The sequence below is a fragment of the Ursus maritimus genome, unplaced genomic scaffold, assembly GCF_017311325.1.
Source record: "Ursus maritimus isolate PB19 unplaced genomic scaffold, ASM1731132v1 scaffold_1, whole genome shotgun sequence".
Taxonomy (NCBI): Eukaryota; Metazoa; Chordata; class Mammalia; order Carnivora; family Ursidae; genus Ursus; species Ursus maritimus.
The window spans coordinates 85,852,096-85,878,354 of record NW_024423343.1 but is presented as its reverse complement, the minus strand read 5'-3'; the positions used below and the strand labels follow the sequence as shown (position 1 = coordinate 85,878,354).

Genomic DNA, 26,259 nt, shown 5'->3' with positions numbered 1-26,259 from the left:
CCAAATGGATTTACTCAATATAAGCATAATGTCTTTTTAAATTTCAATCTTTCAAAAAGTTTTTACACTACTGAATTTTAAAACTACATACCTATTTATTTCTCTAACAACATTGGCTTCAATTCAATTCAGCAATTATTAATTGAGTATAAAGTGTTTGCCTAGCTACTGAAGAACGTAGAAAGATGGGAAAGACAAATTTCTGACCTTGTGGAGTACTAAGTTTAGTAGTGACAAATGTTCTACACTGACCATATAAAAAAAAAAAAAAAGAATAAGATAAAAGCCATATAACAATCACAGAATGCCATGGAATTTCAAAAAGGTAGAAAATATATATGTCTGGAAGGTTGAGAACAAGATTTACTGAGATGTTATTGGAAAGGGGTCTTGAAGGGTGCCAGTGAATATTACAGATGGAAACAGAAAAAAAAAATCATATAGACAGCTGACTAAAGTATACAGTCTTAATATACCCTCTGCAAAACAAAAGGCAAGTAAAACAGAAAAAGAGAGATAATTTAGAAGCATGCTGACTACTCTTGCTACTCAACAAGAATATGCCAGGGCATAGATGGTTGAAGTAAATCAACTCTAATTTGGTCTTCTCTCCATTTCTGAGTAAATCCACTATAAAATTCTATTTTGGATATGTATTCCTTATTTTATGCTAAACATTATTTTCTTAATAGTATAGCTATATGTACATATTTTCATCAGAACTATATACACAGAACCAAGTATACTGAGTTTAATGGGTGATTTTCAATGGCCATTTTGAACACATGGGGAACTCTATGTAAAGTCATAAAGTCAGGAAAGGGTGGGACTTGCTCCAGAAGCAATAATAAGGCAGTTTAAAGTCACAGTTCATGAAATGTTGACTGCTAAATCATGAGGTGTCTCTTAATCTTAAACGATGGAGAATCATTGAAAGATTTTGGAAAGTATGTGCTCAGGTTACAGTTTACAAGGTCAGAAGGAGCCAAAGCTATGTGTACAATGGATTGAAGCCAATTATTGTCAGGGGAAAATACAGTAGCCCACACAGTGGTCTGAGGGACAGATTATGCAGGTTTACCATATGCTACGATATGTGAGTGGAAAGAGTTGAATGGGTGATGGTAGAGAAATTGTTGATGTAGCATCAGTAGGACCTAAAAAAATGATGACAATTTAGGCTGTCAAAAGGCACTTTCTGCTTTAAATCCAAATGTTTAGGGGACTGAAGATGTTTTAACATAAATAGAGAAATGTGGGAAAATTTCTGGCTTCAGAGAAAAAGTGGGATGTTCAGCATAGCATTGGGAAAAAAATGAGTTTGAAGTGTGGGGTGAATTCCAGTAATAGGGATTTGGGAAACATTTACCTGGAAGTGATGGTTGAAACTTTGGGAACAGAGAGATTGCTAAGAATACCTTGCAGAAAGATGAGAAGGAGCAAAACAAATAAGAGAAAAATCTACACAATGTCTGAAAAACATTATGCATTCAACAAGGTATTTTTGTTGTTGTTTTGTTTTGTTTTGTTTTGTTTTGTTTTGTTTTACCTTAAGTGTAAGGCGCAGGCAACGAAAAGTGACATTAAAAAAAAAGGAATCTAAATGGTAATGAATTGAGGACAATCCATATGAGAGTTCATAAGAAAAGGTTTCAAAGAGAGGACATGTATTACAGAGAAAGGTCAAATCTTACAGAGAAAGAAGTATTAATAGTCAAAGTTATCATTCACCAAGCTAATATTGTGTTCTAGGCACTGACTACGTTCTATCTATGATGATGATGATGATGATGATGATGATGATGATATCATTATCAACATCATCATTATCTCTATTTTACAGATTAGAAAATTGAAACTTGGAGAGGTTTGGTAATTTATCTGAACTCACATAGTTATCATCCCTGGTGACCACTGAAACAGCAATTTCCATCAAAGGTAGAGATAGGGTGTTAGACTGCAAAAGGTGAAGGAATGAATGAGTGAGAGAAAGACATCTAGATGCACCACACAAGATTATTTGATGAAGGGAAGGAAGACAGAAAAATTTAATAAAATCAAAAAAATGTTCTTGAGGTTACTGAACTAGATATTTTATAGAGAGGAAGAAAAATTAATATGGAGAAAAAAATTGAAAACATAAGAAAAGTGACTAAAGTACCATAGGAAGTAAGAAGTCATAGGATCAATATAAAGAAAAGCCTTTCTGGGAAAAATATTTTCCTCTTCAGTCGGGATTGAAGAGAACAGAAATAGCGTACAGCAAATGTTTAAAACTGCCACTAGGAGAAATCAAAAGAGAAATATATAAGGCTAATAAGCAATATGCTAAGTGCTTTACTAGTTTCACAACACATAGACAATGGAGAGCTTGCCACATTATTTTCATCAGAAATAAGTTAAACTATTGCATAGGGTTGGTTATAGTGGGGGTGGTGGTGGAAAGTGCTGTATTTAGAAATTCTTCATAAACAATTCATCACATAATTCCAACAAAATCACTCTTTTACTATAAGAAATTTTTGGTTCTAATTATTCCAAATTGCTTTTAAACAATGATTAAATTCACTATTTCACTTTGTATTTACTGATACAACAATGGGGAAGGAAAACAAAAAAATGTAATCACAGAAAAGAGTAACACTTTGCCATTCGCAGAAGCCCACAGAGGATTTTCATTACACAGAGGATCACCACAGAGCAAGCTGTTTGGGAAGCCAATGTCAGAGTTAAATCCCCATGTGTGTCAGTTAGTTTTGCTACATTCTTTTGCTACATTCTTTTGCTAAAGAGCATTTAATCCTTAATTCTTAACCTTACCCTAGGACCTGAATTGAAAATATATGTTGCTTTTTCCAATGGAATCTTGAGTGAAAATCATATGGGTCAGCCCCAATCTACCATCACTTCCAGAAAAACAGTCAATCGTAAGAAGGGACTGTACAAGTATGACACTGCCTCACTCTTTTTCCCTAGTCATCCATTCCCCCTATTCAGAGACAAACATTGATAACAAGTTCTTGTGAATTCTCTAGAAATACGTTTTTATTATAAAAAGAATACTTTTATTTAAAAAAAGTATTATATACTACGCTCCCTATTGTTTTCCTTCACTTTCTACTCAACACTTAATTACAAGAAATGTCCATGTCCATGTCCATGTATTACAGCAATTTCCAATCTTTAATGTTTCTGCAAGGTATTCTATATGGATATACCATAATGTAACCATTTAGTGCACTATTTGGGCCTATTTAGGTTGTTTGTAACACTTAGCTATTAAAAGCAATTTAGCAATGGATAGCAATATCAAAGATGTTCAACATCATATGTCATTAGGGAAATACAAATTAAAACAACAATGAGATATCACCTCACACTTATTAGAATGATGCAAAACCAAAACACTGATACACCAAATGCTGGTGAGGATATGGAGCAAGAGGAATTCCTTATTCATTGCTGGTGGGAATGCAAAATTGTTTGGCCACTGAGGAAGACAGTATGGCAGTTTCTTAAAAAATTAAACAGACTTTTACCATATGATTCAGCAATTGTGCTCTGTGGTATTTACTCAAATGAGTTGAAAATTCATGTCTGCACAAAAACCTATACACAGATATTTATAGTAGATGTTTATATCATAATTGCCAAAACTTGGAAGCAACCAAGATATCTCTCAATAGATGAATGGATTAAAAAAAAAAAAAAGTGGTACATCCAGACAACGGGATGTTATTCATTACTAAAAAGAAATAAACTCTCAAGACATGAACAGACATGGAGGGAAATTAAATGCATATTACTAAGTGAAAGAAGAAGCCAGTCTGAAAGGGTTACATGCTAATGATTCCAACTATATCATACCTAGAAACAACAAAACTACAGAGATAGTAATAACATCAGTGGTTGCTGAGGATTGGGGGAAAGGGGATATGAATAGGCAGAGCATAGAGGATTTATAGGGCAGTGAAACCACTCTATGATACCATGGTGGCACAGGGCACATCATTACACATTTGTCCAAATCCATAGTTTGTACAATACCAAGAGTAAATAATAATGTAAATTATGAACTTTGGGTGATGTGTCAAACTAGCAATGCAAGTTCATCAACTGTAATAAATTATTCTGCTGTGGGATGCTATTAGTAAAAGAAGTTGTGTGTGTAGAGGTAATGGGGTATATGGGAACTCTGTTCTTTCCTCTCACTTTCTTTATGAAAGTAAAACTGTTCTAAAAATTAAGTCTACTAAAAAAAAAAGGCTTTCACAGAATTTAATTGTGCAGTATATACCATGTCATTCAGTTCTAAATATTTAAACATATATACTAGGGTTTCTGTATTAATATGTTGATTATTTTGAAATATGATTTAGATTTCATATTCATGGTCTTCTAATTTTTTTTAAGGTTTTATTTATTTATTTGAAAGAGAGAGTGAGCAGGAGCAGGGGGAGGGGCAGAGGAAGAGGGAGAAGCAGATTCTCCACTGAGCTGGGAACCTGACACAGGGCTCGATCCCAGGACCCTGGGATCATGACCTGAGCCAAAGGCAGACACTTAACCAACTGACCCACCCAGGTGCCCTGGCTTTCTAATCTTTTTGATGCTGAATTCTAATTTGACTTTTGTGTTTGGAGAATGTTTTCTGTACATTGTTAATTATTTGGGGTACAGGTAAGGTTATCTATATACTTATTGACTTAAGCTTATTGAATGCATTATTCAAATCTTTAAAAAAATACAATTTAAATGAATATCTTTGTACACATCACTCCTCCAATGCATTAAGTATATTTGTAGGATAAATTCTTACAGTGGAATCGTGAAAGTGTATTCACATTTTGAACATAGATACATATTGCTAAATGGACTTCCTTATAGTTTCATCACTGTTTACTGACATCAGTGTCTGCTTCATCTACTCTCACCACCATAGGGTATTTTACTGGTTTTGTTAATAATCACCAATCTGATTTTGAAAAAAAAAAATGCAGGGACACCTGGGTGACTGTTACCAAAATAAATATTATTTGAAAGTTTATCTAAATTTATTATACTTTTGTAAATTGAGTTTTAATTACATGTAATTTTGTAAATTTAGAATATAACACTTTCAACATTATTATTTTTTGTTTCAGTTCCTCTAGTTGAAGATGGCAAACTACTAGAAATTACTAGAAACAAACCTAAACAGTCATTATTCAAGATTCACAAAACTAACAATACACTAAATATAAATGATTAAAGTTTCAGATGATGTCTTTGGTGATTTTATAGCATTTATACTTCTGAAGTTATTGAAGGTTAAAAAATCACTAAGAGTTTGGGACATCACATATAAATGTGGAAAATTATAAATTTTCCCTTTGAGAAATGTTTTATTTATATTCCATATGTTCTGATATGTACAAATCTTTATTTTCTAAAATTTCTACAATTTCAGTTTGATCCCCTCTAGAATTAAGATAATGAGTGTTTTTATTATTAAAGTTCCAAATGTAAGGGTGGTTTTACTCTTAATAATTATTAGAATTATTATACTATGATCAGGAAATTTTGTCTGCATCACTTCTACTTTGTGGAATTTATTGAAGTTGCTTGTGACAATAAATGCTTATTTTAAAAAAATCTTTCATGAGCCTTATAAAACAAGGCTCATTTTTTGACTTCTAAGAATAGAATTATATTTTTATTAATTTGTTCTAAGCATTAATTTTTCAGATCTTCTACATCCTTGTTTATTTTTCTTCCATTTGATTTTTCATGGGCTAGAATAAATGAGTAAAATTTCTTGCTTCTAATATGGTTTTCTTATTGTGGTTCCTGTATTTTTGCTATATAAAACTTGATAGTATATTATTTAACGTAAGATATTTAGACTACAAAATCTTTATTGAAGATTGCATTTTTATCATTAAATTGTTTGCTTGGTTTTGTTGTTGCTGTTAGTCTCATCAATATTTTATTCTAGTCCCTAAGCTTATCTCTCTCATTTTGTCACTAAATTCTATTTTCTTATTACCTTTAATAATTTTCTTTGTGAGGCTTTCTGTGGAAAAATGCCATGTACTTTGTATGACTAAATTATCTGGAATAATATTTTATCTGGGTATAGAATATTAGCCTGAAAGTGTTTTTCCCTCGGCTTCTTATTATTCCATTTTTTTTTTTTTTTTTGTGGCATTTCTTAATATCTTCTTAGATAATCTGATTTTCTTTCTGGTAGCTTCAGTATCTGATGATCTGCAATTTCAAAATGACTTATAGAACTTTTGGTTAATTTCATTAATTTTACCCAAAAGTCTGAATGTACTTCCTTATGAGGAATCAAGTTCTTCAATTTAGAGAAAACTTAGTTATTCTGTGTGTGTGTGTGTGTGTGTGTGTGTCCTTCTGTTAATGCCTATATTCTCTCATGTAATTTCTTTAAGTATCTGTTGTGGCCTTCCAACATAGATCTTAACTACTCTTTCTTTTTTATTTCTCTTTTCTTTTTCTATGATGTTTCTGAGTAAACTATATAGTATTATTTTCCAATTTGCTTTCTCTGTGCCCAGCCTAGAGTTTATTTAAAGTTCCATGTTGGTATATTCATTCTCAAGTCTAGTAAGCATCATTTTCCAACATTTTCTGTTATAATTATTCTGCTCATCATATTTATATCTATATCTATATCTATATCTATATCTATATCTATATCTATATCTATATCTATATCATCTATCTATGTAGGTATATTCTTGTTCATGTTAGGGAATTTCTTTTTTATTTTTTTTCACTTTGAGGCTATCAAACATACTTATTTTAATTCTTTTTTTTTTTTAGATCTGTCATTTAAACATCTCATTTTCATTTAATCTTGAGTAAATTCATTTTATGATTGATTTTTGATGGCTGGTTTTACTAGAGATGGTTTTCTTCATGGATTTTAGAAATTTCTTTTCAATCTCATCTTGGATAGGAATTTTCAATTTTCTCTCTGACTTTATGTGTTTACTTATCACTATGTACAGGTATTGCTGCTTCTAGTTCAGCCCACTCCATCACTGCCCCACTCTTGGTTCAAAAATACATCTCGTTTTTGTCTTTTTATCACTTTCAGTCCCTAAGTTATCTAGAGGCTTGACTTGATTGCCATGACTATGTCCTCCTATCTTTTTAGGCACACAACTTCATTTAACTAACCATCCTAGGAAGCAACTAGCAGTAATTTTTTCCCCCTCTTTTCAAAAGCAAAGGGGTCCCATTCCAGTTTCTGATTCTCAGCAGTGAGCCTGGCTCCAGTCTCCAACTTCATGTGGGACAGCTTTACTTCCCATTCAACCTAAGATCTGAACACCTGTTCATCTCTACTGGCCTCCAAATCCAATCCAATCAGACATCCAGATTCAACCAGCTCACCATTTGTTATTCTATTTTATTTCAATTCATCAGAGATATATTTTGTCAATATGGCAATATCTCTCTCATTTTCTCCTATAGTTTATCATCATTATTATCTGTTTTTAACAGAGAGAAAGGATTCAAAGTGTGAATTTAAAATTACATCTTTATGAATTTTTTCTTAAGACTTCTTAATGACATTAGAGTAGTTCATTGTGTGAATGCACTATAACTATTAAGTAGTTCCCCATTTATTTATTTATTTATTTATTTATTTATTTTATTTATTTATTTGAGAGAGAGAGTGAGAGAGAATACGAGAAGGGTGAGGTTCAGAGGGAGTAGCAGACTTCCTGCTGAGTGGGGAGCCCCACACCAGACTCGATCCTGGGACCCGATCCTGGGACTCTAAGATCACGACCTGAGCGGAAGGCAGATGCTTAACTGACTGAGCCACCCAGGAGCCCTATTCCTTTTGGTCTTTATGTGAATTTCTCAAAGTGAAAAGTTTGGGCCAAATTTATATTCTTACCAACAGCTGGAGGGCCTATTTTCCCCATAGTCTTGCCATCATTGTATAATATCAAATATTTATTTATTTTTGTCCAATATGAAGAATGTATCTCTGGGGTTCTTTTCCATGAGAGGTAGACATGAAATTTCTTCCCCTGATTCCTCAACAGTAATATAACTGCAATTTGTTGGTCTGGGTGTGAGAGACCAGATATGAGAGAGTATACTGCTTGGTCAAAGTTAGGTTCTTTGAAATTAGAAGCTTTTATTTATTTATTTATTTATTTATTTATTTATTTGCATTTAGATATTAATGAGTGTACATATTTTAATTTAGCTCACATTATCTTCTTTATAGGAATAAAGTAACTTATTAATCTGCCTAGACTTTTACTCTAATACATGGCAATTAATGTATAAAAGAAAGGCCACTGTAACCACCAAATATAAACTGATTATCCTGAAAACTTTTAAATGCTTAAGCTAGCATTTGGAAGTCTTAAAAAAATAAATACAAACCCTGAATTCAGCATCTAGGGTAGTTTGAAGGTCTTTTAACTTGTAAGGCTACTACTTTAAACTGATAAGAACAAATACTATACTTGATCTTAACCAAAAGGCCAAGAAGTGAATGGGCTACTAATTTAATTAAAGGAAATTTAAAAATATCAAAAACATTATAGACATGTACATATATTTAACCTAATATTTATATATATGGATCTCTTTAATATCTGCAATATTCATAAATATGCATATGTAATTATGAGTTAGAACTCCTCAAAGAGTTTAATACATTGTGGTTACTATACTTGAGCCACAGATTAAATCAGAATCAGATTGATGGTTAAATTCTTACCTTTCACATTTTGCTTTTATTTTTTATTTTATTTTTATTTGTGTGAGTGTGAGAGAGCACTTAAGTTCTACTCTTTTAGCAAATTTCAGTTACACAATACAGTATTATCAACTATTATCATGTTATACTGTATTTCCCTCTGATAATGCAACATAAATTTTATTTCAGTTCTGCTTTTTTACATTAAATTTTGTTTTACATGGTGACTATTTGATACATACATGTGATGTTTCATTAAAAACACTATTAAATGGATAATCCGAATCCCAAGTCAACACACATAAAATTGTCTCTCAGAATCTAATTCTCCAAAAAGATCCAGTGTATGGAATCAAAATACACTACCCTCCAAATATGCTACTTTTACATAAGGATTATTTTGAGCTGAAAGCATTTGAAGTTCAAAAGATATAGAAAGAAGCCTTCTATAGCTTCCCTTATCTGACTATAAGCATAAATCTTCTGAGAAATGAGGACTGCCATAAATCCTTTTTTAGGGAAGTTTTATAGCAATGGAGAAAATAGAAAATCAGTGCCACTATGGACCTGCACACATTTTATTAACTAGCCTTTATCTTCCATTAGTTCCCCCATTTATTTACCTAACTACAACTTGCCATCCCTGTAAACTCAAAGTCCTTTTCCTTTCTTTTGCCACTGTTCCACAAATTTACTATTGTTTGCTAAGTTTCTATATAAGTCAAAATTCCAACCACCCCCTGGAGTGGTTGGAAACTCATCACTAAGTTTTCCTATGTGCATGTATGGTGTATGTATATATAAACTTTTTCTTTCTTTTTCTTATTAATCTATCTGTTGTCTGTCTAATTTAAAGGGCCCCAGCCAATGAATCTGATGTGGTATAGAAAAGGTTTTTCTTCCTTACATTATTATTTAACATGTTATTCATCTATTAAATTTCAATCAATATAGTATGTTCCAAAAATATAATTTCTAAATTTAAAGTCACATTTTTTAACCAATAACTCCCAAACCAAGACAATGTAACAACTGAAAAGAGTCACATAATTGTAAAAAAATATTGTTGGAAAAGTAACCATTTTGAAAACACAACTCCCTCATTAAGAATGAGCAGGAGTACTTATTTCTCTATGCCCATGTCAGCTTATATTTCTCTCTTTATTACTTAGTCGAATGCTTAATTGTAACCAGGAAGTGTGTCCAAATAAAGAAACACATTTTCTTTTTATATCTTTAGATGGTTTCTTATGTCAGGTAGAGCCTACTCCATGTAGAAAAACAAAATGGAACAGTCATCGTAATAGAATAACATCATAATAAAAAAGCCTCAGTGACTTTCAAAACAATTCAACAGTTTGAATGACAGTCATCACCTTTATCTTAATGAAATCTAGCAACAGCACAATTGCATTTAGGAATCTACTGTACTTGAAAATAAATGTATATAATTCTGCCTTTCCATTCTATTCATCTTCATGAAATTTTAGGGTGAGGATTTATCTGTGGAAAGAGGAATACTATCTGTGGGTTAAGCACACTTAATCTCTTTCTGGACTCTGAAATTGCAGACTCTGAATCCAGATTGCATGGTTTCAAATCTCAATTCTGTCATGCTGGTTCTCTTGACTTTTTTTAACTTGAGCATGTTAAAAACTCTTCTGGGCTTCAGTTTTTTCACTGTGAGTTGGGATGATGAAATGAGTTCATGGTGAAAACATTCTTTAGCACTGTGCTGGGCCCATAGACAGTTCTCCATAAATGTTAGCTAGTATCATCATCACATGTAGAATGTGAGCAAATTTACTAGAAACACAAGAACGCTTCTTACGCATATAAGATATACACTGAGGATAAGATATACACAAAAGGATTCTAGCTCCAGGAAAGCCCAAGTTAGAAGCTGAACCAAGGTACTGCTTACCTGTACTTCGACAGGAAAACTTGGTTTTGTGATCACACAGCCGTAACGTCCCATTGCAGCCTTTTTCATCACTACCATCTTCACAATCTTTTTCCCCATCACAGCGCCACAGATCAGGAATGCAATTTCCATCAGGATGGCACTGAAATTCATTCCCATTACATCCAGCAGGAGAACGAATCTCTTAAATTGAAATGAGGGAGGGAGAGGCAGAGGGGGAGAGATAGGAGAGAAATTATTATTTTACTTGATAATTTTTTCCCTTTTTTTTTCTTCTCAGGCATTGGTATGCTGCCAGAGAGAATATACTTTCACTTTAGTTGTTTAATAGCTGTAATACTCTCTGATATTTGCAAATTCATTTTAGAAACATTAATGATTAGGGGAAATGATGTCTCTTGCCTCCTACAGAATTCCTAAAAGTGCCACATACATTAGGAAAAAGAAAGATATGTAGATATTCTGTTGTGATGTGTATTAGAAACTCAAGAATGAGATCATTAAAGGGCTTTTCACTATGGCATATAAAAGAGATTTCACACTCTACACTAAATGTTAAGACTTTGGTTGGTCTTTTGATATTTCTTTAGACAACTTCTTTCAAAAATCCTAAGCACTTTCAGATTAACGATATCTTTGAAGAATAATCTCAAATTTTGAAAAAAAAAACAAACGAAAAACTCCAGATATTAAACAAATTTTTTAGGACATAAGATTTCAATTCTAGAATGAGAACAGACACACATAAGAATTTAATGAGGTACTGCGCATTCAAGTTTGTAACTTATAAATTAATAATTCATACAGTTTCCAGCTAATGGTATTCTTCAAAACCTGTTGACTAAAAACATAGGTTAAATTCTACAGGTAAGCATAAGCAAGAATAAGGAAGCATAATGATGGGAATATGGATGCTTTACAATGTAACAATTGAATATGACTATCATTAACGCTATTTTAAATTTTTATTAATATCTAATAATATGAAATATCATATTAATCAGTATCTCCAAATTCTGTTATAAAATAGATTTTAGTATGTATTTTTCTAAATTGAAGTTTTACTGTAATAAACTTATTGCTTATTTCATACAGGTATATCAGCAATTTATCTACATTGCATTTAGAATAGCAATTAATCTATATCATTATGATAAATTTGAAACAGTTTCAGATGAGTTACCCATTACTTAAAGCTGGTTTGGTAGGAATCATGTGGTTATGAGTTATGATTAAATTCACTTGAGGTCAAAGCTAACAATATCATTTATACCACCAAGGCAGTTACTTAATCTTTTTAGACCCCTAGAAAGTGAAGAGTCTACAGGGTTGTTGTGAGGAATAAATTGGATATCTGTAATTATTTTAACTACAAAAATTTGTTATTTTTGCTGTTATTTTCTATGATATAAATATTCATTTCCTGAATTTTTCTCAATTTAAACACTTTCAAAAGCTATGATATGTCAGGTAATACAATATTATAAAGATGCACAAAATAAACTTACCTCTACTCCTTAAGTATTTCTAGAGCAGTAACAGCAGGAACAAAAATATATAAAACGAGCCCCGCCAAAGCAGGGATAAAGTTCTTTTGGTAGAACATAGCTGTTTCAATTCCCAGAAAATCTATAGGATTAATTTTTTAAAGTAACCACTGCACAGAACACTTCTACTCATCACACCCAATTTACAGAGAAGGCATTGAGTTTAGGATGGTTCAAAGTCCCTTCCAGAAAGAGACTTTCTTTTTCTACTTTTCTAGTCATGCAAATCATTCTGACTTTGGGTATATAGAGTCTTCATGATTAAACAAAATGCTTGCGGGGATGCCTGGGTTCCTCAGTTGATTAAGCAGCTGCCTTTGGCTCAGGTCATAATCCCAGGGTTGTGGGACTGAGTCCCACATTGGGCTCCTTGCTCAGTGGGGAGCCTGCTTCTCTCTCTGCCTGCCACTTCCCCTGCCTGTGCGTGTGTTCTCTCTCTCTGACAAATAAATAATAAAATCTAAAATAAATAAATAAATAAACAAACAAAATGCTTGCTTCCACTCACACAGTCAACAAAGATGGTAGAGTCTGTGCACATTCAGAAGATATATATGGAAGGTGATCTAGCAAACTCCCACCTTATTTAATTTGTTATCTGTGGAGTGTACCATTTAGCAGTACGGCCTAACTACTATAGCGGTAAAGAATGCTGGGACAGGTCTATAAATAAGATATTGTGAAGTCTTCAAACCTGGATTCTTTTTAAAGGTGATTTGAGAATCCTGTGATTTCAATATTCAAGAAGAGCAAAGGAGACAAATCAAATGCAGTTCTAAGACCCAGTCAGCTCTTAAAGTGATTCTATGGTGAGGGGGCCACCAGTGATGCAGCAGTGAAATGGCCTTTGTTCTTTTACTTACTACTTAAACTTCCTTGAAAACAAAACACAAAATTTGGCTCAGCTGAATTTTATAACCTGTAGTATGAGCTCAGCCAATGATGTATAAAAGTTGTATTTCAGGTAATTGTCACTCAGTGATTCCAAATACTTAATAACGAAGGTATAGTCTATTGATTTTTCTACATTCTGTAAAATAAGAGTTGAAGACTGGCAGCTCATATATTGAATCTGTCCCTCACTATGTCTAGTTTGGCACACATACTATTGACCTCTTAAAATCTGAAGATTTCCTATAAAAATATCTAGATTTTCCAGTTCCTTGAAAAGTAAGATTCTTGGGCTACCATCCTTGCAAGGTAACAACTGCTACCTGCTTTATATGAGGCATTATAATACATTACATATATTAACATATGTATATGTATATATAGAATGTAAATAAAACATTATATATATTAACACCTTTCTGTTATAATGAAGAGATGGAGATACTCATTTTTATTGTATTTTCCCTATTGGATTTTTTTTTCCTTGGTGGAGGGGATAGTAGGGCAACTGCAAACTATATTTACTTTTGTTTTCGAATCTACCTCTGAAAAGCTGTAGGGAAAATTTGGTTTCACTCTTGCTTCAATATTAGTACTAATTTTACTCTCTTGTGCAAATTAGCATTCCTTCTTTATAAGTCCAGCTTATGGATATTCATGAATAATCCTGAAATTCATCATGCTTCTCTCTTTGCAGTAGCTTCGTAGAATTTAGAGCCAACTTTATGAATCATTTTTTCATATATGAATTTATTTGGATCAATCTTACCCTCAGATTTATTTACATTGCTAATCTTTTTTTCTGCCTGTTTAAAAAAGTCCTTCTTCTTTATAATATTTTATCTTTCCAGGTTATCATTTAGATTATTTCTGGAAATAATCAGCATGCTAAGTAAAGAAACAGGATAGTGATATGTAAGGAAATTTTGAGAAGAAATAACATATTTTACATTTAAAAGTACCTAACTGAGGAAACATTTTATTAGCTTAAATAAAATTAAATGGTATATACCAAATTCTACACTATATTTCTATTCCTCTTCCCATCTTTTATTTCTTCAGGTACTATGTTGCCTCAAAAATGTAAATAATAATGAAAGGAATTCTGTATTTAACTAATTATTGTAAAAGTAATGTTTTGACTCTTAAATGTATTTTGGATTTGGTTTCAAAGATCTAGTTCTTTAAAGTCGTGTTAAATCATTACCTCAATGACCCAATGGGAAATTCTCAAGAAGATTTATGTAAACTCAGAAATCAGATAGACTAACCTGATTTCAAAAAAGAGACTTGCAAGAGGTAAATTGCTGCTTCGGGAGAAGGGGTTGTCTGTGATTCAGCAGTATGGCGACTTTACATATAGAATCCTAGCCTTTAGCTCAGTGTTATTTACAGCTGAAAATAAGTTGTGGTTACACAGATCAAGGTGGCATCAATAAAAGGGAGAGTATGCTGTTATTGTTTAAGGATTTTTTTTAATTCCATTTGCATTTTCTTTGCTTCGCTTGGTATTGTTTGGTTTGTCTATTTGTACTTCAAAAGTGAATCTACTCATTTGTTTTCTTATTCTAAATAAACATTTATCTTACAAATCTAAATACAAGTGTGATATTTCCCTGAAGCTTTTCTTTTCTTCTTCCTAAACTACTCGTGTCTAAACCTCTAAGGGTGGGTATACTATCTATTAATTGACACCACAAACAACCAGATCATAATAAGTTTAAAATGATAGTATAGTCTGGAGAAGGAAATACAATAACACCATTATAAATATTCAAATCTAAATGATGAAAGAATTCTTTTAATAATGCTTACATACATGTCACTAATGTATACCTCCTGGTTCTGGTTATATTATTCCCCCAAACCTGGATTCCCCTCCTGTTTATACTTTATCTATTAATGACCATAATTTTATTTAAGACTCAATTAAAAAAATTCTATAGGATCGTGTCTCTTATTCTGGTGTCTGCAGATTCAGGAGATTCATGGATAAGCTTTAGAGATTTATAAGACCCCAGATTTTACATGATACTTTACGTTGTTATACATCTTTTCCCTCTGTGGAAGGGATTCAGAGTTGTTGTTGTTGTTGTTGTTGTTGTTGTTGTTTTTAAGATTTATTTATTTATTTATTTATTTGACAGAGATAGAGACAGCCAGCAAGAGAGGGAACACAAGCAGGGGGAGTGGGAGAGGAAGAAGCAGGCTCATAGCAGAGGAGCCTAATGTGGGGCTCGATCCCATAACGCCGGGATCACGCCCTGAGCCAAAGGCAGACGCTTAATGACTGCGCCACCCAGGCGCCCCCAGAGCTTTTTTTTTTTTGACTCACAGAGAACTCCAAGGAGAATGCCAAGACCAATTTCACACTTTCCTGTTTTTATTTTTAATTCCCATTCCATACACCTTGCATGTAAACAGTTTATACGGCATTTGATTTTGTTTGTGCTTCAAATTCATCACATTAGAAAGGATTAAAACTCAGTGAAAAAAGGATAACTCATCTGTTCCTTTTGATTTTGATTAAAAATAAACAAAACTGCTTATTGAAAGCACCCCATTTCACAGAAGCAAAAACCACAAATCAATATGTCTGTATTTATACAGATGATAATCAGCAGAGATGATATTTGAGACCACATAATTAAACTTAGAGCCTGCTTTCTTTACCACTGTACCTTTTCTACATTTCTACAAGTCTTCTCTCATGTAGAACTTAAGAATGAAAAAACAAAAAAGAAATAATCAGCTCATATAATAATCATGAAGTAACAATAAACTCATTTATCTTTTATGTTTTGAGTACTGTTCTTCAGCGCATTTCTTTTAGAATGAAGTGTAATATTTATTTTATTCCATTGCAAAGTCATGGTAAAAGTTGGTCTTTTATGAAAATGAAAGAGCACTATGGAGTCTTATGACAGAGGAAAAGAAAAGAGTTCTGTTCATGATTAAGAGTCAGGCGAGGGCAGGAGGAGAAGTAGAATGGGACAAAAGATAATCTGAACAAAGTCAGCAACATTCATAAAATTCTGTGTAGTGTATGATGGAGAAGAGGGGGGAAACTAGATGGGTGGGCAAGGCCTGACCTTGAATGGCCCTGTATGCTTTGCTAAATGGTTTGGATTTAAGCCTGAGGGCTACTGGGAGTCACACAAAGACCTTCCTCTAGATTCTGATAATGCTCAGATACACAGTATTTATAGATCATGTGGGAAGCATCTAGACAATAAATAGAAAAAGAAAAAAATCTTAGATTCTTTAAATTTACAAGGATATAAGGATATATATATATATATATATATATATATATACACACTTCTATTTCATTAGCTCAAACACTCAAAGTTTATACGAAAGTCAAGTAGACTATCACAACACACACACACACACACACACACACACACATTTTTATATTCCTTCCCTTTCCATGTCTCATCCAATTCCCTCCCATAAATTAAAAATACCCCAAACCTATTTTTCAATGTCTGTTAAGTTTGGGTGTGTGTTGATGTTTAGAAATGCTCTCCTCTGCCAGAAAACACAGAAAAAAATTGTGGAGTTTTATTTCCTCCTAACCTCTTGCCAAATGAAATCTGCTTCTGTTAACAGTTGTTGATTTTCCCCGGGATGGAGAGCTGCCTTCCTCCGAGGAGCCTGTGATGACCACTCCAACCTGAGATCCAGGCCCGTGTGGTTCCCCAGAGCCCCAGTTGTTTAAGCTTTGGGCCTTGGCACACAATCTATCTTCGTAATATGGCTTGTCCCAGTGGAGTGTTAAAATGATGACTACGTTTATATGTATGTGCTCATGCTGTTTTACTGTTCTGTTTTCATGTTGCTGATGCTGGTTATATTTTTAACTAATGCAATTTTATTGTATTTTTGCCCTGAAGCTATTTAAACCAAGCATACAATTTGGAGAATCTAATAAATAAATAAATGCAGAGCCCTGAAGGAAATGTGGCAACCAATAGTGGAATTTATCCCAATATTTAAATGAATTCACTGTGACTAAATACTTGCAGTTAGAAGACTAGCCAAGTGTACAGAGATATAAAGGAATTTTTCCTCCAAAATTTAAAAAAAAATGAAAATCAGGATTGAAAAAAATATACCATTTTTTTTTATTTTGTTTTTTTTGTTTTTTTTTTAGTCAGAATATATTTTTTGGCTTATAAGAAATGTTAAAACCCCCTTGAGAAAATAACTAATAATGGTGTTGCGAATATAATGAATTACTTAAATTGTATCCCATCTGGGTAGGAAAAAAACGACTTTTTTATTGTTTTAATGGAGTTTATACATTAACTTGTCATTCACTGTAAAATGCTTTGAAAAGTAAAAAGCACTATGCATTGCATGTGCATACAGCTTCCTGCATTACCTGTAATCACCATGTGTCAGTCCCTGCTCGGTTCCTAGCTTGAATCACTATGCATTAATAATTCCTGTACCTAAGGCAGCTGTTTGCTCCAGATTCCTAGATACTCTTCACTTGCCTGAAACCGCTGAGAACCGGTTTGGCAGTATATCGATAGTTTCATTTCCTTTGCCAACAGGGTGTGGACTTAACCTTGGCCTTTCTGCTTCGAGAGACCCTTAACAACCCATTAGGAGGATAGGCTATCCTTGATTTCTGTACATCCTTAGGGGAGGGCTGCTTGTTAAAACCTGCCTCCCAGCCTGTCTAGAGCCTGTGTTGGGGTTGACGGGATGCACTGTTCTGCTCTTCTCCATGTTACACGGGATGGATTCCCCAGGGACTGTTGCCTGTGTGATGGCACTATCTCTGCTGTGAACTAATAATGAAGTCAAGCCCAAGGCCTCACCTCTTCAACTTGTCTTCATCTCATTGGACCTTGAAGATGACCAGCATGTCATCTACGTTACAGATGCTACATCATTTGGTTATTAATCTGACAGCCCCTTACTCCCTCTCACCCCAACACACTTTCAGGGCATGGTTTTTGTGTTTTACTTACATTCCTAAAAACACTTACCCTTGCATGTAACCCTCACTGGAGATTATCCTGATAAGGAGTTGGATGGAACTATCAAAACCATTTATTAGTATATGCAATTTAATGGAACTTTAATAATAAATAAGAGACCATATTTCAAATCTTTAATGTTTACTGTAAGGGTCAATTAGAAAAGTGGAAGAAAAAGAAAAAAAAAAAAAAGAAGAGTTGAAGAGAAGGAAATGGGAAAGAATGTGTGGCTACCTAAGGATAAATTCAATTATTGTAATACTAAAATGATTTTAGTGTTGAAAATGCACAGACATACAGACACAAAAAATATATTGAAGCAAGATTTCAATGCACAACACTAAATATCCCCCAGTAAGGTAAAATATAGAAATGAAATCTATGTAAAACAAATAAAACATTGTTTTAGTTCATTAAAATTAAGTTTTGGGGTGCCTGGGTGACTCAGTCAGTTAAGCATCTGACCTTTGATTTTGGCTCAGGTCATGCATGATCTCAGGGATGTGAGATCAAGCCCTGCATTGGGCTCCGCACTGGATGTGGAGCCTGCTTAAGATTCTCCCTCTCCCTTTCCCTTTGCCCCTCCCTTCTTTTCCCTCTCTCTAAAATAATAATTAATAATAATAAAAAAATTAAATTAAGTTTTGATATTTGGAACTCTACCATAAGCATTCCACTTAGAATTTAATATATCATGGGAATGATGAATTTCTACATTATTTAAATATTAGTGTACAGAATGTATTAATCTGCTGAATTGGCTGTGTAATTGAGAAATCTATTTTTCCATTTACTGTTCAAATTAGCCAATCACCTTAATAGCTATTAACTAAAACAGGCTGCAATACGGATATTTTTATTTGGAGTTTACTTCTTGGCTTAGCAATATGCTTAGCTCACAACAGATATCAAATATTAACTGGAAAAAATATAAAATATTACATTATTTAATTTGATATTTTAAAATAATGTGGAACATTCTTATGTAGAAAGAATGTGTATAAGCATATATATATATACACAAGGCATATGTTTGAGGAAAGGTCACAGAATATTATTTAGAAATTATTAATGGCTTATCTTTTCTTTTTTTAGCCTTTTTTTTCCTCCCCATTATTTTTTGCCTTTGTCTTATAAGGTTGAGTCTATGGAATGGGCAAAATGATTATTTAAGATTATAGTTCCTTTAGAGTGTGTCTCCACTTGTGTTTTAAATAATGGGTCAGGAAGCTATGACCTGCAGACCAATTCTGGTCCACTACCTATTATCATAAATAAAGTTTTATTGGAACACAGTCATAATCATTTGTATACATATACTCTATGGCTTCTTTTTTCCAGAGCAGTGGAGTTGGGTAGTTGCAATAGGCAAAATCTAAAATATTTATTATCCGACACTTTACAGAAAATATTTGCCAACCCCTGTTTTTGTTTTTGTTTTTTTTTTTTAAGATTTTATTTATTTATTTGACAGAGAGACAGCCAGTGAGAGAGGGAACACAGGCAGGGGGAATGAGAGAAACAGGCTCCCAGCAGAGGAGCCTGATGTGGGGCTTGAACCCAGGACTCTGGGATCGCACCCTGAGCCAAAGGCAGACACTTAACGACTGAGCCACCCAGGCACCCTCTGCCAACTCCTGTTCTAAAATGGGGTAAATTCTGGTTATGACTGATAGAACATCCCATTTATATCAACAATAACAACATGCTGTGACAAAAGATTCTGATACCAGTGAATATTCTGTGCCAGGAAGGTCACAGCAATTTAAGTGGATGCTCTTATGCACCAAAGTTATTTGTGGGAAGATTTTAGATGCAAATAATAACAATTAATTTTCCTTGAGAGGCCTGTGTGTACACAAATACCTACCTAAAACCAAAATAAATTTCCTAACAAAAAGTGGAAAAATCTGGTCATTACATTGCAGGAATATAATATGTTAAGTGCAAATTCAGTAGATGCTTCACATAAATAAAGAAACAAAGGCTCACAGTTTAAACAGGTTCTGAAAGAATCTAACTACCAACTATTTCTACAGGAAAAAGGCAAAGTTCTATCCTATTGTTTATTTCTTCACTCACAAAAGCATGACACTACTCAATTACTGAGAGGTGAATTAATTATTTTGTAGACCATCCATGCCCCTTGTCTCTTTTCTGCTTTTTTGTTTTGTTTTGTTTTTTAATTTGTCTATTTTCTGCTGAATGCCTGAAGTCCTACCATTTCACTGATCATTACCCACAACGGAAGAATAAGGAAGCAGAATTTAAGACTATGGAAATTAATTCACTCTTGCCCTTATTTTTCAGTTCTATTAAAAGAAGAGGAAACAGGATGAGATTCTTCATTAAAATTAAGTCCTTTTGTTACCTATTGACTTTTGTTATTAATTATATCTTTTAAAAAACAAGAGATGTTCCTCTGCTTAGTGTCAAGATGCATAATTATTGTCTTAATACAAGAGCTAAATTTATCTAAGAATAAGTGTAGATCTATTATTAATTTTCTGTATAGTTAAGATGAAGATAATTGACTTCTTTCTGCCTATTTTTATGAACCTTTTTAATATTTCATTTTTAAAATTATACTTATCTGATTCCCTTTAATTGTCATGATAATCACAGATAAGGCTAGAAACATTATGGATTCTCAAAACAGGCTTTGTTATTAATTGATTCAAAAGCCTTGAGTCTTCCTTGCTCTTGATGTAAAAGTTGTTTGCAGTATTGAGGTTAAAATGACCTTTAAAGAGCTATTTTGTCCAGGAAAACAAAAAGAGGTTTCCTATGGATAAAATCCATTAATAATTAACATTGTTTTGATATCTCAGTGTTAACATTTCCTGAGGAAAATAAATCAATCTGTGAGAGAATAAAGTTAAGCCAGACAATTTGTATCTCATTGAAAGTAGATATTATACTTCTCTAAAAGTAGATGAAGTTTAAATTTGCTTTTAATTGTATTTTATCAAAAAACAATCCATATTTTCATTAAAGGAGAATAATTAAAAATCATTAGAAGAGAAGATCATATGATTTTGTTGAGTATATAATTTGCTAATTTCCTCAAATTCAAAGACAATATTTTATTCTCAGTAAAATTCAGTGACTGAGATATAATAGCAGTTATTTTGATTGTGTGTTTTAGTAAAAACTGGTTGAAAGCACCTTCAGAATATTTTCATAAAAGAAAAACAAAACAGATGATTGAGTCTGATTGTGTATAGTATTTATTGGTATCTAGTTTTCTATGTTGTTAGGATTAAATTGTGCTGCTAAAAACATGATGGGTAGAACTGAGATGGAGTTCAGAAGTAAAGAGAGAGGGGTTTTAATTTCTATTCTCTCCATGCTTAAATGTGTAACCTAAGTCATCAGCCACAAACCAAATTTTGATAACTGCACAGCTCTGGGTGGATTCAATGTTCCTAGGTAGGATATTATTCTTTTGTGGTTGGCCGTACTGTCTGACTTTCCTGGATTTTCCAGGAATTTAACATAATCATTTAAATCCAAAACCTCTCCTGAAAATGTCTTTGTGGCTAAAAGTTTCCAGTCTCAAACCTCTAACACAGAACATGATCAGCTCTTTCCAGGAAGCAGCATGTTTTTGTTATTGCTATTTATTTGACAGAGAGAGAGACAGCCAGTATATTGTTATATACTCGTAAGAATACTTTTACCTAAATGAGCCCTTTTCCTCATCTGCATGATAAAGTAACGGAACTAAATGATCTTTCATTTTCTCGCAGCTTTCTAAATTTTCAAAGTCTATGAGGTGAAACTTTTATGGCAGACTAACAGATTCTTTGGGCGACTGAAGAAATTGTCTTTGTGGGAATGTCCACAGCTATTGTAATGACAAAGTTTCAGAATCTACTTTATCAAGGAGAGTTGTAGGAGTGAAAGAACAGAAACAAACAAACAAAAAAAGAGACAGATTTACTGTGGTTATTTAAAATAATGTTCCAGGTTCCTTCTAGTGCCCTTTGGGAAATTTCATTACAATGAACTGTAATAAATAGAAAGTTCTGGGGCGCCTGGGTGGCACAGCGGTTAGGCGTCTGCCTTCGGCTCAGGGCGTGATCCTGGCGTTCTGGGATCGAGCCCCACATCAGGCTCCTCCGCTGTGAGCCTGCTTCTTTCTCTCCCACTCCCCCTGCTTGTGTTCCCTCTCTCGCTGGCTGTCTCTATCTCTGTTGAATAAATGAATAAAATCTTTAAAAAAATAAAAAAATAAAAATAAATAAATAGAAAGTTCTTTCTTTTTTCTTGAAGAACAATGAGAACGCAATTGAGAAAAATATAGTAATTATTTAGAGATCATATAAATGTTATGCATAAAGAGTTAGGAAAAAAGGGAAGGGGTGAATTATATTCCATTGTTACGGAAGCAGGGAACTGGATAGAAGAATACAGAACAGAAAATCTTTGCTTGAAACTCCAGCTGTGTAATCCCAGGCAAGTACCTTAGCCTCTCTGAGTAATCCTTATTGTGAGGATTAAATGGAATAACAAATGTAAAATGCCTGGCAATTAGTGGGTTGCCAACATATGCTAATTCCTCTTCCCCACTAAACTATTACTAATGGAATCTTATCACTGGCATGTACTGTTAAATAATAGATACAAGAAAAATTAAGCTTTTCCTATCTTTCTGGAACTTACTATCTATTGGACAGAAAGGATGTAAACAAAAATAAATAAACAGTAATAAAAGATAAGGGAGATGTCTTAACTATTTAATTTTATTGAATCCTGGACTGAAAGTGCAAATATTTATTGGATAAATGAAAGTGATTGCACTTTATTAAGGAGATGTACATGAATAGATAGTATACCTAGTCTCAAACATCATGATGAAAATAAACTCCAGGATCTGGGCATAAGTCAAAGAAACAGAAAAAACTTACTAGATATATAATACAAAACAAATAAGGGTTGGATTATGAGGGTGTAATCAAATTTTGTGGTCAAGAAATAAACTCTTTCACTCAATAATTATTTACTGAGCATTAGCTGTGTATCAGAGATTATACTTGAAATTATTCTAGCTTCCTTCTTATATCTGTGAACAAGAAAGTAGTAAGGTGAATGAACGAATGAATGAATGAGGACAAAGCCCAAAAGAAAAGTGAAAGTTTCCAAAGCAGAAACAAAGTTAAACAGTTAAAGCATAAGAATATGACCATGTGTAGGAATACATATTAATAATGTTATAGACTTAACTGCCTAATGGAATCGGGAACTTGTTAACGATTATTCATAATATATCACAATTGAAGGTCAATACATTCTTAATTTTAAATTTGCATTTAATTTGTATTTGTGATGTAAATAAAAGATCACATATGTTCTATCATCACCAGCTCATTTACTTAGTGCAGCTGGCAGTAAATATTCCCTTTTTAGATAGCCAAACAGAAGGCATTTAAGAACAATGACCATAAATCGGGGTCAGATGACCCTTCAAAGTAAAGAAAAATCCAAATATTTGAGGGATATTTAAGTTGCATTTAGGAGAAATTGCAAAATTTAGACAAAATCAATTCTAGAGAAGCCTGTTCCATTATCCATCGAGTCTGTGCTGAAATTATTGGGTATAAATTTTTACAACAATTTCTGAATGGAAATTAACCTAAGGAATAGCTGTCTAAAGATACTAAAAAAAATAAAATAAAATAAAATAAAAAATTGTGTGTTTGCTTCAGAAATGCCTTATTCCTTGGGAGAAATATAGTTGAGACTATTCCCCAAAGAGTAGAATGAAAGTATACATAATTCAAATGAATTAAACTGTTAACAATAAGATAAGATTAATTCTATATATTTGTTATTTTATAGATTCATATGTCAGAGTCTCTTCCTTCCTTTCTTTCTTTCTTTCTTTCTTTCTTTCCTTCTTTCCTTCTTTCTCGTTCTAGTCAGAGAGTTAAAGATTTGTAAGCAAAGACTGAAGTCTCATTTTAACTCTTCTCTTGATGTTCTCACAGGTAAAACCATCTTTTTACAAAACCTTTCAATACTTAATAAATGACCAAGCTTAAGGCTCTAGACAAGAGTTCCCTCAAACCAAATTCCTTGAGGGTCACTTTTTTTTTTTTTCCATTTGTAAAATCTATTCACCTAGTAACTTTACAAAACAGTCACTACAGAAATATGCGCCAACCCAAGTAATCAGAAACAAAAAGAAACCAGAGCTAAATTAGTGATACACAGGCAATGATGCAAAGGAAGGAATCATTGTGCCATGGATTGTCTTTTTGTTCCCCTCTTGCTTGTAGACTCTGTGTGTGCATGTGTGCACTGCTTTCTAAAGATACTGCATCTTGTTTGCTTAGTAAGGGAGCTTGTAAGTGAGAGAAAAGACCATCACAATATTAGGAGGAAGGAGATGAATATAAAATAATCTAGAAGAGGACTAGCAATTGATACTTTCCTCATATATTTAATCATACTAATGATGAAAAAAATGATCATCACTATAGAAACTCTTTTTTGAAAGTGGTTTCAGAGAGAATATGAATTGAACTTAAATTCAGGAATATTCTAAAATGGGGATAATATATGGAATGTTCCATTTCCTGGTTTCTTCTTCTCCTTTACTATTAAAAGTTAACTCAAGAGTATTTTTGCCCTTTTGAAAACAATTTGAGTTGAGAGAAACTACACCATATGCTCTTTTAACCCAGGCAAAGTGCTGGGTGTATAGCAAAGTGCTAGCAATTATATGGTGGATTTGATCAGTTTTGACAGCCTGTCTTGAAACCCAAGCCAGAATCCCCTGCTCTTTCTTTCACAGCAGGTTTTGAGACTAAATTATATGACTAATTGCATCAAATTTCTACTTTACTTTGGCGATGGCCTTACAAAACCCGCATGGGCAAAATGACTTCCCTGATCAGCTTTAACAATTCTATCTGTCATGTTATTTTACAACTTCTGTATCAGAATACATAAAATAATGATGGATAAAAATATTTGAACACCCTCTGAAACACTCTGAATTGTCTTCTACCAAAGTCATCCTAGAATGTTCCCTTTTTTCAATTCCTGCAACTTGTATTCACCAAATAGAGTATTTGATTAGGGAATTTATAACCTGATAAGTATAAATTAGTTCAGGAAGTTCTCCTCATTCTTTGCTTGAAACATGTCCAAGAATCATGTAGATTATCTGGATCATTTCCTTAGTATGTATAATACCATAATCCTATAAGAAATGCATGGTATTCACACTGACAGTATATCCTTTACAGTAATGTATTTATGAAATTGAGGTACTCTAAAGGTGAAGGTCATTACCATTAAATAGACACTGATTCAATAATAATTCAAACCTAAGAAATTATCTAGTGAGGCTACAAAGGGATGTACCACTCACTTTGGATACTCATGAAGCTAAGGCAATCTCCAAAACTTCTTAATGTGCAATGATCATTTGAACTTCGAGACAAAAACACATAGAAAAGAGGGATGGGATCTCACTTCTGAGATAAAAGTAAATTAACTTTGGGGCAATTTATCTTTCACAGCATATTAGGGGCAGTGCCAGCAGACCACAGATGTACACCTCATGAGGAGCCTACAAAGGCATCTGTGAGGTAGGGGGAAATGCAGTTTATATTCAAAGTGTAACTTAGTAATGACATGTCAACCACACCCTAGATGAACATTTCCAATATATAAGAAAAAAAAAGGAAAAATGTATTTTTGCGCACCTTTCCTTTTTACATGCAAGACTAGTGATAAGTGAAAAACTCATGTTCCTATATATTAGTGGACCAACTAAAATAAGAGAGAAAAGGACAAAAGAATGAGATAGAGATAAAGAGGGATGGGAGAGAGAGAAAGAGGAAAAGGGAAAGAGGAGAGGGAGGGAGGGAGGAAGTGACAGAGGAAACAAAGACAAAAGGAATCATGTCAGAGAAAAAAATATAGAAATTTTCTATTTTATAAGTTGTTAAATATTTGCCAAAGACAAATATATGCCCTTGGAAAACACTCTGAAAATGATTCCTGGGGCGCCTGGGTGGCACAGCGGTTAAGCGTCTGCCTTCAGCTCAGGGCGTGATCCTGGCGTTGCGGGATCGAGCCCCACATCAGGCTCTTCCGCTATGAGCCTGCTTCTTCCTCTCCCACTCCCCCTGCTTGTATTCC

General features: G+C 33.3%; 1 protein-coding gene and 1 pseudogene across 1 annotated transcript in view; both read right to left on the bottom strand.

Annotated features, from left to right (window-relative positions):
* Positions 1-26,259, bottom strand: part of LRP1B (LDL receptor related protein 1B) — a 1,456,161-nt gene that overhangs the window by 628,785 nt on the left and 801,117 nt on the right. The window contains exon 20 of the mRNA XM_008695867.2: positions 10,665-10,847. Within this exon, the coding sequence (XP_008694089.2) occupies positions 10,665-10,847 (183 nt within the window). The remainder of the gene's footprint in view (positions 1-10,664; positions 10,848-26,259) is intronic.
* On the bottom strand, positions 8,394-8,534 carry LOC121099951 (annotated as a pseudogene).